This window comes from Borostomias antarcticus, assembly GCF_949987555.1.
Source record: "Borostomias antarcticus genome assembly, chromosome: 15".
Classification (NCBI taxonomy): Eukaryota; Metazoa; Chordata; class Actinopteri; order Stomiiformes; family Stomiidae; genus Borostomias; species Borostomias antarcticus.
This window is the reverse complement of record NC_140248.1, coordinates 13,874,871-13,892,121: the sequence shown is the minus strand read 5'-3', so window position 1 is coordinate 13,892,121 and position 17,251 is coordinate 13,874,871. Positions and strand designations below refer to the sequence as shown.

The 17,251-nt window shown below is 40.5% G+C and overlaps 1 protein-coding gene across 3 annotated transcripts; it reads right to left on the bottom strand.

Annotated features, from left to right (window-relative positions):
• Window positions 1-1,597: 1,597 nt before the first annotated feature.
• On the bottom strand, window positions 1,598-16,037 carry calm3b (calmodulin 3b (phosphorylase kinase, delta)). 3 transcript variants are annotated; one of them, XM_084449467.1, is made up of 6 exons: window positions 15,905-16,037; window positions 5,583-5,613; window positions 5,347-5,490; window positions 5,070-5,176; window positions 3,366-3,501; window positions 1,598-3,124 (listed from the first exon to the last, which is right to left on the bottom strand). In XM_084449467.1, the coding sequence occupies exons 1-6, from the start codon at window positions 15,905-15,907 to the stop codon at window positions 3,096-3,098; spliced, it is 450 nt and encodes a 149-aa protein (XP_084305593.1). In that variant the 5' UTR covers window positions 15,908-16,037; the 3' UTR covers window positions 1,598-3,095. The 3 variants fall into 3 exon arrangements, with proteins under 3 accessions (XP_084305593.1, XP_084305592.1, XP_084305591.1); XM_084449466.1 differs by lacking the exons at window positions 1,598-3,124; window positions 3,366-3,501; window positions 5,070-5,176; window positions 5,347-5,490; window positions 5,583-5,613 and adding an exon at window positions 10,455-12,550 and having other exon boundaries at window positions 15,905-15,991; XM_084449465.1 differs by lacking the exons at window positions 1,598-3,124; window positions 3,366-3,501; window positions 5,070-5,176; ... (1 more) ...; window positions 5,583-5,613; window positions 15,905-16,037 and adding exons at window positions 10,455-12,550; window positions 13,454-13,970.
• Between the last annotated feature and the right edge of the window lie 1,214 nt (window positions 16,038-17,251).

Below are 17,251 nucleotides of genomic sequence, written 5' to 3'. Positions count from 1 at the left end.
TTGTTTCCCAAGCAAGATGGGAATCTGTACCCTTTATAGATTTATTTATTCAAGATTCCAGATGTCACATGTAACGTAGGGCCTAGTGCAGTAACAGATGGACCCCAATACTCAATTTACAAATTTACAAGTTACAAATTTACAAATTACACTATGTATACGTACGTAGGCTACACTTTCTATACAGTAGGCTATAAAATAAGAGTAAGAAGATATATCGGTCTTGATGGATTATACATGCTATAGGCCCTATATGAATATTAAATGGCAAATGGACTGCACTTACAGTATATAGCGCTTTTATCCAAAGCGCTTCACAATGGCCTCAAATTAATCCATTCACACACACATTCACACACCAGTGCCCGTGTTCTGAAAAGTTGGCCTATACCTCCTCAGGATGACCTACCACTCATTGTATTATGTTTAATTCATGGGCAGCGCATCTTGTGCGGTAGGAAATGTCTATCAGAGGGCATCGTAGGGGATTCTGATAGACATTTTCTCTCTGACAGGATACGCTAATAATGGTTTAAGCACAATATAATGGGTAGTCGGGCATTCTTTAGACATGCCCTACCCATTATTGTGCTTAATTCATGGGTAGCGCATCCTTTCAGGTAGGAAATTTCGAAATGTCTCTCAACATCACCTAACAGGAGGCGCTACCCATCAATTAAGCACAATAAAACGTCGTATGACATTCTGGTAGACATATCCTACAGTACCTGACAGGATGCGCTACCCATGAATTAAACATAATATAGCCTAATGGGTGGTAGGTCATCCTGAAGAGGTAGGCCAACTTTTCAGAGCACCTGCCGTGCAAGGAGCTATCTTGCTCATTAGGAGCAATTTGGGGTTCAGTGTCTTGCCCAAAGACACTTCGACATGTGGAAAGGAGGTGCCTGTATTCGAATCACCGACCCTAAGGTCATTGGACAACCCGCTCTAGGCCAGCCACAGCCGCCCCACACAAATAAATAACCTGCGGGAGGGGCATGGGTATGTTATGTACATGCTATAGCTTAATAAATAATCCCCGGGGGTATATTGACGTTTGCATTTGTGGCCATGTTATAAGTAGGCTAAGTAAGTAAATAGCCTTGAGGACCAATGGTTCTTAAGCCTATGTGGCCGGGCAGGAGCCTATCCTGATTCCTTAGCGTGAGGCAGCTTGATGTACAAATACACCCCCCTGGACATGACACTTGTAGGGTTATGTACACTAGATATTCTATGTGCACTAGATGTTCTAGATTGAGTCCTTCAGGTGCCGCATGGCTTGCGGGATGAAGCTCTTCCTGAGCCTCTCTGTGCTCACCATGTGAGTGCGGTATCTCTTCCCTGACCATAGCAGAGAGAACAGTCCATTTCCTGGGTGGCTGGGGTCTTTCAGGATCCTGTTGGCCTTGGGTTTGCATCTTCTGGTGTAGATGTTCCATACTCTTCAATCAGACACGGTGACACCTTACATAAATTTCCCCTTAAGAGGCTCACTTGGTAATCTAAACCTTGCTAACCTATAAGGTACTACCTGTATGTACTTTCAAACAAACGTAAACAACAATGATGTAGATAAAGACAGGAGTCTTAGTATAGAAACACTGGTCGGAGAGTTTATTTAGCAAGAAAACCAACATGAGTTCAGCAAATGGAATGCATAATCTCTCATTCTCCCCAAACAACTTACAACTTTAAAGGGCAGGGGGAAAGAGAACATAACAGGTTAACTAGCAAAGTCTTCAAAAATGAGACGATGACTAGAAAGAAAAATAACATTCATAACAGTAAAAAAAAAGTAATTTGGGGAATGGGAGGAAGAAATTGAACAACAGATGATAAAATTAAGTCTAATTGAACATGCAGTATGGTGTGGTCAGAAGCATAGTGCAGCTTCAACACATCAGACCACAAGATAATTCACCAACACACAAGTTAGGTACAAAACCACAAGCAGCACAATCTCCAATAACTTGGATTCAACCTTCCACAGGTAATTGATTTCAAAAAATCCTACAGGATAGGAAACACCCTTCTTCTCTTATGAGGATTTCTTTAACATCGCAACCACAGGATTTGCTTTCAGGTACAATGGAAGAGTGGGATTAGGCCAGGTTGAAGTTTACGGTCACTTCTTATTTGTGAATATATAACAGCCAAATTAGTTTTGGCAATCTCATGTTCATAAGTTAAACTGACAATCACAAATGTGATGGTAACATTTGGATCAAGTGTAAAACCTCCCAAGGGGCGCTTAGCCAACCATGTTCATTATGCGCACACAAGTGTTTTCTAACTGGCTATTTACTAAGTTTGCAAGTGTAAGTCAGCCTTTTTTTTACATATCAGAATTTCAAAAAACATTGTGAGGAAGGAAAAACGTAATGTGCATTGTAATACAAACACATACACCAAACATGCGCGTCCCTAACATGGAGGTAAGGGTCTTGTTTAAAATCCTGTCCTGTGCACTTTCAAGAGACCAAATATACAGTATACAACCATAAGCTGCATGAGAATAAGCAATGTACTAGGGTTTCAAGCTCAATAGAAAAAGGATGCAAGCAGAGAAGCACAAAAACATTCCCAAAGAAATTAAACATGCAATACTCTTGTCTATGTGTGTAGACACATACTGCCTATGTATGTATGTAGGCAGTATGTGTATATATATATATATGTATATATATATATATACACACACACACACACACACACACACACACACACCTGTACTGTATGTGTGTATATGTATGTATGTATATATATATATGGTTAACAGTGGGTTAATATATATTATCAGCTTAAAATATTGTTCATTTGTTCCTTGTGATTCAACACTATTAGAATGTCTCAATCTGTGTATGTTAATATATTATGTTACTGGCAGAAACGTAGAGAATGTTAAAATAAAATAAAAAACAGCAGATGCACCTGAATCAAGCAAACATTGAAATGGGGAGGTGGTGGGGGGGGCAACCAAATGCAAAGCAAAAAGTAAGAGCATGGCTGAGTGCTTGTGAGTGTTGACAGTGAAAGTGCTGCTCACTGCTTGGTCTTGTGTGGTGAAGGGGTCCTTTGAGCTTCTAGTTTTACTTTGCTGTCATCATCTGGACAAACTCTGCAAGACAAGATGGTAACCAACCTTTAATGCTATTGGTAGATAGAAGAAATGTATACAGATGGTATCAAAAAGGCACAGCAAACGGTTCTCTGTTAATCAGGTTCCTTGCACAAACATGCATGTTAATGATAAATGTTTTCTTGATGTTACCGTTGTATGACAACACATATCACTGACAGGGTTAGCTATAACAGCATTCAACTAGCTTGGATTGAAATGAGAGTTGACAGAAACTGACCTTCATAGTTGACCTGACCATCTCCATCAATATCAGCCTCCCGGATCATTTCATCCACCTCCTCGTCAGTGAGTTTCTCACCGAGGTTCGTCATCACATGACGCAGCTCTGCAGCGCTAATATAACCGTTTCCATCCTGCAGTACGGAAAAAATAATCATTTTAACATGTCAAGGGTATTAGGGCTGGGTATCGATTAGAATTTCAAGAATCGATTCGATTCAGGTTCAGAATCGATTATCACGATTCGATTCAATATCGTTTCGGTTAGTGTTACTAAAACCAGTTTTTTTTAGCTGTAACCTTAATTACATGACTGCTAAGTTATGCAACATATCAATACTAGGGCTGGGTATCGATACTGATTTCCAAAAATGAATGAATGAATCATTGAATGAATTAATGAACTATTCATTCCTTTATTTATTCATTCATTCATTAAATAAAAGATCGATTTTGGGATTCATGAATCGATTCTGAATCATTTGATTTGATCTTTTTTTTTTTTTTAAACCCAGCCCTAAAGGGTATGTATACCTTACAATGCAGTATGGTTGCTGTGGTCATGAAGAGATCTGCAGCTGTCCGTATATTATTTATTATGTATACAGACAGCTGCAGATCTCTTCATCACCACAGGCATCTGGTTAAGTTTTCAGACAACACCGTCCTTGTATCCCTACTACAGCGCTCCGAGACTGATCATGGACCTGTACTTCATGACTTTGTGAAATGGTGTGATGATAATTACCTGGACCTCAATGTCTCCAAAACTAAAGATATGATAATTAACTTCAGACATAACTCCGATCATCAAGCCAGTGTTATTCACGACGAGGAGGTCCAGATTGTTGAATCCTACAAGTATCTGGGAACTGTGTTTGATTGTAAATTGAAGTTCAACACAAATACAGAGTCCATTGTTAAAAAAGGTCAGCAGAGGATCTACTTGTTGAAAAAGCTGAACTCTTTTAATGTTAATCAGAAGATCCTGAGTACTTTTTATGGTTTTTATTGAAAGCCTCTTAACATGTTCTTTTATCTGTTGGTTCAGGGGTCTATCCATTAAAGATAAGAACAGCTTACAGAATATAGTCAGTGTGCTCCAAAATAACTGGAGTCAAACAGAGAGAGACCTGTGTTCTCTCTGGGAGGACCAGGTGGTCAAGAAGGCGAAGAGGATCATTAACCAACCTCTTGCTCCGTCTCAGCAGTTTTCGCTGTTACCTTCTGGCCGCCGTTATCATGTTCCTTTGAGTAAGACCAACCGTCACTCTAAATCTTTTATCCCCTCGGCTATCAGATTTCTTAATTCAGACGGTAATCACTTAAGGTAGCCTATACTGTCCTTGACAGAACTATCAGTGATCTTTTTAACTTTTTGACTTAAATGTTTACCGACAACGACATTGTTGTCTGTTTTACTGGACTGTGTATAGCATGGAATAATATTCTTGTTGTATGTTGTTGTTGTTGTTCTATATGTTTTTCTTACTTGAGGAAGCTACAAATGAATTGCCCCATGTGGGATCAATAAAGTTGTCTGAATCAAGATTCATAGAACTTAGGTGTTTAATGTGGAACAATCAAGATATTTACTCAGTAAATGAGTAACATTAATTCATATTTATTAAAACGTCTGACTCTGTCTTGTAGATGAATAGCTATTCAATTAGTTCTCTTCAATATTTATGCTTAAGCTGACCTTGTCAAAGACTCTGAAGGCTTCTCTGATCTCCTCCTCACTGTCTGTGTCCTTCATCTTTCTCGCCATCATGGTCAGGAACTCCGGAAAGTCAATTGTCCCATTCCCTGTGGATCATAGAGACACGCATGTTCACAGTAGGAAGTTCCACTTATTAGGTGCAAGTCTTTTTTCACAACCCCCAAATATTACATTATAGTACTAGTACGGGCAAAGCTGTGTGTCTGTATCGTGTGCGCATGTCTACATGGGACAAAGGGAGAACAAAATATCTCACCATCAGCATCCACCTCGTTGATCATGTCTTGCAGCTCAGCCTCTGTGGGATTCTGACCCAACGAGCGCATTACGGTACCCAACTCCTTGGTGGTAATGGTGCCATCTCCATCCTTGTCAAACAGTGAGAACGCCTCCTTGAACTCTGGATGAATGGAGGGGGGGGGGGGGGGGGGGAATTAGTCAATTATTATTATAAGACCAATGTGTAAAGTGTAACAAAGCGAGACATCTTACCAGCAATTTGCTCCTCTGTCAGTTGGTCAGCCTGAAAGTAAGATAAACGATGTTAATCACATTTCAAACAATTACAGGGACATAGATGAGTGAGATAATCAAGAAATGCTCAGACACAAAGCCTGCTGGCATGCATATGATTTAACACCATTTTATTCATCACCTCTGTCAAAAGCAGTATGAGCCTTTTAGGTTGGAGAGCAGTGTTTCCCATTAATTACTTACTATGGCGGGCCGCCATAGTCTAATTTGTTCCGCCATAGTCTCAGAAATCAGTATTATAAATAATTATTTAGGCTACCGAAAGGATCTGACTTCTCATAATAATATAAATAAAATATCTCAACGCCGTTGTTTTATTCTGTCCAATAGGCTTCTTCAGAGGTTGAAAAGATCCGCACACTGGATTAATGCTCCCAGTATTCTTTTATTGGCTACAACAATAGGCTATTTCAAGCATCTATCACTCCATCAACCAGCCAGCCACTCCCCGCGTGCCGTACGCGCGCACTCACTGACACTCGGGCTGGAGTTTCTCAGAAGCTGGAAGTGAAGAAGTATTTTGAGGACTTGTCGTTTGAGGTAACTTTAGTTACAGTATCCACTGTAGTTGTCCACTAGTCCAAACATAATTTAGCCTAGTGCCTCTCTCTCTCCCTCCTATCTTCTAACCAGGTCCAGTGGATGCCCCACTGTCACTAGCAGACCACCCTGAGTCAGATAGATACCCCTGTGTCTGCTGTGGATGTCGTCTGCTGTGGATGGCGTAGCATTTAGTTAACACACACACACACGTACACAGACATACACCAGCCCACTTCCGGCTTTAGGCCTGGGCCAAGGCAAACACACACCAGTATTTGCCATGTCTCTCCTATGATGTTTTTAGCCTCTCTTACTCTGAAAATGTAATTTATTGCTTTATAAATGTTCTTAGCCGGTAGACAAACATACTCCAGGAGCTTGCTCGATCGCCTTGTTGAGAGGGGTCAGGGAAGAATTTTTACAGCTCACTTATCTGGCCCCCGGGTGATACTAGTTTTTTGCTTCCCTCTGGAATATGTAGGGGTGGGTCGTATGCCCACCTCCCTTGTTCTCTGTAAAGTGCATTGTGTTGCCTCTGGGTATGAAATGTGCTATACAAATAAAGCTTTGATTTATTGATTGATATATCTAGCTAGCTAATGTAGCTCATTTTCCAGGCTAGCTAGACTAGATTATCAGCAGCGACACTGACAACTAGCATTAGCTAGCTAGGCTAACGTTACCTAACGTTAACTAGCTAACAATATAACGTTAGCAAGGTTTGCTGGTAGTCTGGCCAATATCATTGAAAACACACTACTGCCTTAAGCTTAATATGTTTGTACTCTTGATTTTCAGGTCAAGAGTATTTTTAAATACTTCAAGAAGAGAAACGAGATGAGGAAGAAACTGCTACAGAGCCTGAGGTAGATAGCCATCTAGGATAACGTAGCTAGCATAGATGCCAAGTGAATATAGCCAAACCGATTATTCATAGGCTTTTGTATAAAAAAACAAAAAAACAAACTATAAAAAAAAATAAAACTGGATAGACTAACAGTGGGATATTTATTTGTATCAGAAGAGACAGCTTCTTCGGGCAGGAGAGACAGCTCCAGCTGAGTCTCACAGAGAGAGAGAACTGAGAGACAGACACAGACAGGCAGGTAGCTCCCTCAGAGACAGGGGCAGTAAGGGAGACAGCCTCACCCAAGGAAGGGACAGCCGGTGAGTTTGACTGCAGAGAAAGGGGAATTAGGTCAGAGTAGTAGTTTCAGTAATTGTTGGTGTATGTGGGAAATATTTATTTTCTTTATGCAACTATGTGCCATTGGTGTGTGAGTGTCTGTGTGTGAATGAGGCGCCATTGTAAAGCACTTCGGATAGAAGCGCTATATAAGCGCAGTCCATTTACCATTTGTTTTTCATTCATTTGGCTAATTATAGTTAACTTTCATTTTCAGGTCAAGTCAGACCTTCACAACAGGTTGCAGGGAGAGCACCTGGCTGCCTGCGGATCTCCATCAACGGGCCGAGCCCAGAGGAAGTCAACTATAGAAGGGCAATATAACTTTTCTTTTCAAAGCCCAGGCACGCACACACAATTACTTCTCTCCTGCTTTCACTCATTGCTCATTTCACATGTCAACCCTGTCCTCTTTCTTTATGAGTCTGCTATGGGAGTATAGTGTATGGGAGTCTCCCTTAGACTGTGACATTATGTTACTTACAGGGCTGAAAATTAACTTTTTGGCTCACCTGCCAAGGGCACTGGTAGATGAAAAAATCCACCGGCCAAGTATATTTTTTACCGGCCAAAATAATAAATTGCCTTTTTTGTCACATTATACATCCGTTTCAGTACTTTTCATTCAGATAATAGTATTATGTTGATACATGCTTAAGGAAGAGGCCAAAGTAAAATTTCAAATAAATTAGTTTAATTCGATGCCTAGAAACATTGCAATTCATAGAAATTCAATTATTCATTTCCATTCACTTCCACGGTGTAGAATTATCCATAACTACCACAGGTGTCGACTGTAGTAGCGCGCATCCTCTGAGGTAAATGGGGACAATTTTCGGTGCGTGATTAGCCTCGCGTCACCAGTCTCTCCTCTCCTAGTGTCGGAGGCTCAGCAACAGTCATATGACTGAAAACTTTTTTTGGTGCAGCGGGGGAGCTATTTAAGTGCAACACACAACAAACAGAATGCCGGTCTATGGCATGGATGTGGCGACATCGCACGCATAATTTATTACATGATTCTATTGGTACAAACATTTACCCACCAGCGTTGTGGATAGCCTCCAAAATTAAGTCGCCAAATGCAAATTCTACCCGCCATTGGCGGGTGTTAATTTTCAGCCCTGGTTACTTGTGATACTGGAAATGGAATCTTTTAGTAAGGTAGATTTTTAATTGTTATCTTTGTCTTTGTAAATACAGTGTGTGTATATATTAGGGTTGGGCGATGTGTGCTGAAATATGACATCACGATGTGGCCATCCAAACATCGCGATGGACGATGATATCGTCATTTTGTGGAAATAATAATAATAATAAAATAAAACGAAAAAAAGTAAAACATGTTTTATAGGCCTATTACGTATCCCGGGTAGGCTATTGTAGAATCAGGCTTAACATTAACTGGCTACCTGACGCAATCACGTTATATGAAATAACTTATATTTAATTTAGAGAGAAAATGCAAGTCTACAATAGCCTACCCGGGATACGTAATAGGCCTATAAAACATGTTTTACTTTTTTTTCCAACAAATATGATATTGACGCCACCATGGCTATCTTGCACAAATCAGCACTGCTTGATCCAAGATACCGAGGGGAACACATGCAGCCACCCGAGCTGAACCACGTCAAGACCGAGCTGGTTGCAGAGATGGTAGCAACAACGACCCGTGCAGAGCGCCCAACAGTCAGTCCCACCACGCAGGAAGATCAGTCCAGCGCTGCTGCTCCTAAGAGCAAAAGCTCGCTGGGCAGTCTTCTAGGGGAAAAAACAAACCAGCTACGCGCACTGCTGCTGAAATCGCACAGGCAGAGATCACAGCCTACTTGCTGGGAGAGACAATTGACGGAGATAACGATCCACTCAGATGGTGGAAAGATAACCAAACGAGGTTTACTTTTATGGCTAGTATTGCGCGTAAATACCTCTCCATATGCGCAACCAGCACACCATCAGAGCGCGTGTTCAGCACCGCAGATAGTGTTGTCCTCTCCGCTCCCTACTAAAGCCTGATAAAGTGAACATTCTGGTTTTCTTAGCCAGGAATCTAGAATAGAAAGAGTAGGCCTAAACCCTGGGGTAAGAATATAGAGTCAGTGTGGAGTTTTTGTTTGCCATTTTTTATGCTATTTGTGGTATTATATTAAAATATGTAAATAACAATTATTTACAATTTCTTTATTATTATTTCTTTATTATTATTCAACGAAATATGCGGTTGATAAACACGGGCCCTATCCAATTTTGTGAGTTGTTTATTTTATGCATAATGACCCAGAAGCCACACATTTAAATAAAGCCGAATTTACATTGTATTTTATTGTGGTCTTTTGATTAAAGTAGGCAAGTAAGTACGAAACGAAATTATTATTTAACCGAGTATCTACATTTCTACATGCATATTAACTTTGGTATCTACATTTCAGGTCCCGCTGGCGAGTCTAGTTTCTGATTGGCTCTTTCTAGGTTGTTAGCCCAGAAATGAGCATTTAGCTTGCCTGCATGTACGTGTTATAATAGCAACGAAACAAAATATTTTCTGTTCTACAGTAGGCCTAGTGTGTCATTTATTGATAGTTGTAGGCCTCAATGTGGCAAAAAGGTAAGAATTAAATTGCTAAAAATTAGGCCAATGCTATATTATTGTTGTAACAGGTAATATTTATGTTGCATGTGGCTGATCATGGCAGGCTAAGTTTGATGAAATCGTTTATCAAGTCGAGTCCGAAGACCCTACTATTATAGGCCTAGTCTTAGGCCTAGTTATAGGCCTAGTCTTGTATCATAAATGACTGAGGGAAGAAGTTACAAATGTTTGCCTATGGCCTTCCACTACATTGTTTATGTGTCATATAATTTAACAGATTAGAATTTATACAGCTAAACAAACATGATGTTCACTCCGTGTCCGTGCGTAAAATGTTCCATGTGCGCACGGGCTGTTGAACTACATCAAATTGAGATGTTTGTTAAGCTATAGATACATTCTAATCTGTTACATTTTATGACACATAGGCCTAGAATTAGTAGATTACGACTCAAATGAGTTAATCTAATTATTTACAATGTTTAAAGAAGCAGAAATAACTCCGGTATAGGGCGTCGACTCGCACCATATGCCTCTCGCTCAGTTTGCTGTCCAAATTCTTCACGAAGGACACAATAACTGTGGGAAACGTATTAAATGGTCTTCATTAATGTAGGCCTTAGGGTTGTCACGATACCAAATTTCTGTTTCGATACCGATACCAATATGTATTTCGATACTTTTCGATACTTTTCGATACTTTTTGTAAAAAGGTGGAACACTCTCAAATGTCAACATTTTCCTTTATTTTAAACCAGACTTTGGGAACAATAACAACGATGAATAAAATAAATAATTGGCATGGGATATTAAAATTTTCAAACCTTTAAAACAGTGAGAACAAGTTAAATAAAGCAATGCCATTCAAATTAAAGTCACCATGTAAAATAAAATACTGTAGCAGCAAAAACTCCTCCTAGGGTGGCTGGCGGGCTATCACTGTTTTTCTTTTTTCAGGTTCCTAGCCAAGAAAACAAGAATGTCTACATTTTCCTCGGTCAGTCTAGAACGCCTTGGACTGCAGATATTCCCAGATGTGCTGAAGACACGTTCAGATGCACAGCTTGATGCTGGAATACACAGATACTGTCTTGCAAACTGAGCTAAGATGGGCAGCTCTACCTGGTGTTGCTTCCACCATACCAGGGGGTCCTCTGCAGGGCTGATTTCTCTTAATTGTCTATAATCAGTCATCTCTCCTTCTAGTTTATCACTGGGTGTTGTCATGGGTGTGGCAGAATCCTGTCTAGTATCTGCCCCCTTCTTTTCTGAGGTGATACTGCAGAGCAAACTCTTTAGGTCACTTCTCTTCTTCTTTGATGTAGATGCTCCTGCTGCGTCATCCACTGACTCGTCTTGTTTCTGGCTGGGCTCCCTAGGAAGATGAACTGTGTCAACTTTTAGGAGAAGTTCTCTCTTAACTTCTTCTTCCATAGTAACAAACATATTTTTAAATCTTGGATCTAGGAATGTGGCGATGTTTAGTGTCATCTTCAGATTGTACTCATCATATCTCTTTTCAAAGTCTTCTTTACTATTGTGCTTCATTTCCCGCGTCAGTGGACTGTCACCTTCCTCATCTTCCAGGCAGGCTCTTATCTTCCATATGAGTGGCAGGACTGATGAGAGAGTTGCTTCTTTCTCTCCACTTAGGGCATCTGTGAATTCACTGAGTGGAGCCAAGACATCCCTTACCGTTTCCAGAGTTGTCATGTCTGAGTCTTTGGGCATCAGGTGCCACTTCTTTCTATCATCCGCCAGAACTGCAGAGACGGCTTGTTGCTGCTCACAGAATCGTTCCACCATGTCATAGGTGGAACCCCAGCGGGTGGGCTCATCATGAATTAGTTTATGCTGTGGTAGCTTTAAAGAGGCCTGTTTCTCTTTCAGCATTCTTGTCATCTTATTGGACCTGGAGAAGGCAGAGATGGTCTTCCGGAGTCGGGACAGAGAGCTAGCCACGCGATCTGTCGCTATGGCTTTCTTGACAGCCAAATCCAGGTTGTGGCCAAAGCAGGGTATCCAGCTGAAGTCAGCAAACGCCTTGCGGTTATTAGAAGCATTATCTGTTGTGATACCAGACATTTTGGTCATATCCAACCCCCATGACTCTGTTACAATATCTTCCAGGGCTTCCTTCAGACTTTCAGCTGTGTGGTCAGACTGCAATGCAGAGCATCCTAGGCACCAGGACTCCATTTTCCAGGCTTCTGTAATATACTGGAGTGTTACAGCCATGTAACATGCAGTTCTGCTCGTCCAGAGGTCTGTAGTGCAGGCAAAGAAAGGCTTTGCTGCTAGCTGTGCACTGATCATAGACCTTGTCTCGTCATATATCTTGGGAATTTCATTATACATGAAAAAATTCCTTGACGGGAGGTCATACTTTTTGTCCAAATTATGTACAAGGTTTCTGAACCCAGCTTTCTCTACTGAATATATTGGCACTTGATCCATACAGATATACTCTGCAACTGCCCTGTTGAGCCTTTTAGCATCTTTGCTGTCCTTTGGGTACTTAATATGCTGTTGAAAGACATCTTGGAGAGTAGGTTGCTTCTGAGTGGGTGGTGTCACCCTCTCTGAGCCGGCAGCACTAGACTTCTGTAATTGGGGGAGGGAGGGGGTACAGTATTTTAATTAACATGGTCATTTTAATTTGTATGCCATTGCTTCATTTTACTTGTTTCATTGTTCAAAAGGTTTGTGTTTTGAAACTTTAGGCCACATTAAACGGAAAAGAAAGACATTAAATGGAATAGAAAAATAAATTGAGGCTCATTCTATCATCTACAGGACTGTCTCAGAAAATTAGAATATTGTGATTTTCTGTAATGCAATTACAAAAACAAAAATGTCATACATTCTGGATTCATTACAAATCAACTGAAATATTGCAAGCCTTTTATTATTTTAATATTGCTGATCATGGCTTACAGCTTAAGAAAACTCAAATATCCTATCTCAGAAAATTAGAATATTCTGGGAATCTTAATCTTAAACTGTAAGCTATAATCAGCAATATTAAAATAATAAAAGGCTTGCAATATTTCAGTTGATTTGTAATGAATCCAGAATATATGACATTTTTGTTTTTTTTAAATTGCATTACAGAAAATAAAGAACTTTATCACAATATTCTAATTTTCTGAGACAGTCCTGTAGGATAGGATTAGATATTGTAGGCTAATGGAATGTTTTACAAAAGTGTGTTTCAATATAATAATAATTGTTTCATATAATTAATTGCCTTAATGCTTTATAATATATATGAAACATTAAATAATATTAAAATACATAAAAATATATTAAAGTTATATTCTAGTCTGTGGAATTTATTTAAATATTTTAAGAATTTTTGTATTTTTTTTTAAATTGCATTGATTAACCATGGACATGTTTTAACTCTGTATGTAGGCTGCATTAGGTTTACTACGGGGCTGGGAGAGGCTCTGTACTTCTTTCATTGACATGACAGTGCAGTGAACTGGTGAACAAAGTTATCACCTGTCTTTCTTTATTGAAGTCGCGGAACAAGTCCGCGTGGTTGTCCTTCAAATGTTTCGATAAGTTCGAAGTGTTGCCTCCTTTAGCGAGGCACACTTTGTAGCAGCGCTTGCACTGCGGTGCATCTGGGTTCAGTGGCTCGCCCTTATCGTTGGGTTTGAACCCGAAATACTTCCATACCGTACTTCGGGCCCCCATTTTCTCCAAGAGTACGGGCTTTTCTTCAGTTGCCATCTCTCTGTATTGTCTTTTCAACCCGCTCTGTCTGTGTAATACGCGACTTCTCCTTTCTGTCTCTCCTCCTCCGCATGCGAGTGGGAGGGGGAGGCGGCTCTGCCTCTGCAACTACGTCACACTCGCTGAGCTCGCCGTGCTTAAAGAGACAGGCTCCAATTTACCAATTTGTCTGCATAGAAAAAATATATAAAAGTACCGTTTGTTTTTAAATGCTGGTATAGTACCGTTTTCAAAACTCTAGTACCGTGGTACTATACTGGTACCGGTATACCGTGCAACCCTAATACATAGTATGCCACATGCAGTATGGCAAAAGTACCAGGATGACCTACTACATCCGGTCGTATTTTGCAGTATGCACGCCAGCAGGCTTTTCTGGCTATTCTGACCCACAATCCTTTGCGCAGCGGTAATGTGCGTCACATGCGCGAGTTGACAGCTGTAGACGAATGTCGCGTTATGGACAGCGACGGATGTGGGCTAATTTCAAGGCGCAATGTTATGACAAGGTAGTATGTCCCAATTGGATGCCTACTGCTTGCAAAGTACGTACTTTCTAAGGGCAGCTGTAGTAGGTACTGGTAGTAAGAAGAAGTATGCGATTCGGAACGCAGCCCTAGTGTCGGAGGCTCAGCAACAGTCATATGACTGAAAACTTTTTTTGGTGCAGCGGGGGAGCTATTTAAGTGCAACACACAACAAACAGAATGCCGGTCTATGGCATGGATGTGGCGACATCGCACGCATAATTTATTACATGATTCTATTGGTACAAACATTTACCCACCAGCGTTGTGGATAGCCTCCAAAATTAAGTCGCCAAATGCAAATTCTACCCGCCATTGGCGGGTGTTAATTTTCAGCCCTGGTTACTTGTGATACTGGAAATGGAATCTTTTAGTAAGGTAGATTTTTAATTGTTATCTTTGTCTTTGTAAATACAGTGTGTGTATATAACAGTTTTTTTTTTTATGCAGTGAAACTTAGGTGTAATGTGAAAATGCATGTAAATAGCTCAAGGTCAGATTCCGAACATTAAAGTCCTGTCTCGTTTACCATACTTTGTGGATGTGACTTCTTTGCCATGTCTGCCATGTCATCCCCTTTCATAACCAAATGTCTTTATAACTTAAGTGTTATTCTACCTTCTTGACTTTGCTCTCCAAGTGCACCAGATTGATGCATTTAAATATGAAATGTTCAAAATGTTATTCCGGAGGAGGGGGGGGGGGCATGCCCCCGGACCCCCTAGAGGGTTGGAGGACCACCCCCCATAGTCTCACAAAATCCTGTGGGAAACACTATGGAGCATTACTTGCTTATCTGATACCTATTCATCTTGGTGGCTGCATTACTGTTTCATTAGCAACGATTGAAATTCTGTCGAAATTTAGTCTAGTTTGTGTTTGCCGTATATGGCTACAGTGCCCAAGAACGCACACCTGAAATGGGGATATTGTTAGCCATATCGTTCAGTATATGACAACAATCAGGACTGCACGGAATATAGTTTACCTATGACATTACTGATTAATTGCTGATCAAGGTTAGCTTGAGTGTTAGCCAGCTGCAACCTATACAGACGATTAGCACGATTGATAATTTATTGTGGAGTAAGTACCAACGTTAACTTATCGTTAAAGCTCATATTGGTATTCACATGGCTAGGTGCTAGGTTAGCTAGCTAGCAGGTTAGCTTTTCAGTAGCTAACGTTAGCTAGCAATTCACCCAGCCCCTAGAGTGAACGGTACATTGATAGCTAGCTAATAGCTTATTATGAACGCTAACCAAGTTAACGTTAGTTGACTAGCTAAATGTTTTGTTGATAAGGTTAGCAATCGCCGGCAAGTTCACGATGGGTAGGCCCACCAGCCGAGTGGGGCGGGCACTAGCTAGCTAGTACTAGCCGATTCAAACGAACGTTATTCACAGGGACGAACACCACGGAACGTCATCTATCTAGCTGTCTCCATAGTTAAAATGCGTTCATATGTTATAAACAAATATCCGGAGAAGATAATTGCATCACTTGCCGATGGAACAGTTGTAATTCAGCAAACACCGAGCACAAAAACGTCACCAAAAGTAACGTTAGCCTAGCAAGCTAATCGTAAGCTAGTTAGCGTTAGCTAGGGCTGGCTATGTCTCCACTTAATTTTGTGGAGCTATTCTCACACAGGAACTTTCTTTTTATTACAGCTAAGGTAACTTACCATTTTATGATGACGTTTAGTGTGTTTATTATTTCTAAATATCTAATAAACTCGAGTTTAGGGATGGGATAACAGACGTTCTGCCTAGCTCTCAAGTCTTCCGCGCTGTGCGCCACTCAATGATGAGTCTGCTATCATGTATTACTCCGCTTTGGCTTATGTCAAGCGAGACACTGCACTCCCTAGTAACTGGACTGTCGCTATGGTCTCCGTGCGCCAGCAAAGGAGAAATAGAACTAGTAAAATAGATAAAATGCAATTATGTTGTCTTTATTTGGAAATAACATTGGCTAGCACTTCAACAATAATTTTTCTATTTCATTATAAAGTTGTGTGTTTTATATATATGCCCTCGTTATGTCAAGCAGTTTAACAAACTAACATTAGCTATAGCTAGTTACATAGCCTACTATGCACAGGCTACTATTTTTGTCTACTATTTTTGTCTATTTGTTCTTTATCATTCATATCAAAATTGTCATGTCCGCGCATATGAATACGTTCCTGCGGACTTATATAGAGAAACGGATGGAGCGCATCAGCTGACCCAGTAAGCGGCACTAGATTGGTTTTCAGCCACCCGCAATGCGTCAGGGAGTCCTGTCCTCTCACCGGGGAGTGGAGGGACACATCTATGTTAAAGCTACAGTAGCATAGTGCAAGATAGTGCATGTAAACTGTAATAGCCTAATAAATAATAATTCATTGTATTTATAAAGCACTTTTCATTGTAAAAACAAACTGTCGGCCTACTGACACATGGACACACCTATTTTTAGGAATATTTTCCAAATGGAATGAACAATGAAGGCCTTGAAGATTTGACAAATGCATTAAACTTGCTCATCCATTAGCTGAAATGGTTGTGTCTCTCACATACAAAAAGACGCAGCACAATTTACGTGGTTGTATGGAAATTGTGACAGTATGGAACACCGATCTATAATATTTTTTTATATTATTTCTTTAACTTCACGTAGGCTAATTATAACCATTAGTTGTTGCACTATAAACTTCCAAGGCCATTTTTTTTTGGGGGGGGGTAATGAACAGTATGTTCACAAAGGTCAACAGAACGTAATGACTTAAGACTCATTGCGCTGACCTCTGTAATGAAGACTTTTGAGCACCTTGTACTGTCCAACCTCAAAACCACCACGGACCCACTCCTGGATGCCCTGCAGTTCACCTATAAAGCCAGGAGGTCTGTGGATAATGCACTAAACATGGCCCTCCACTTCATCCTTCAGCACCTGGACTGCAGGAACCTACCCCAGGACCTGTTTGTGGACTTGAACTATGCCTTTAACACCATCCTCCTGCCCATACTGGAGGAAATGCTCTCCC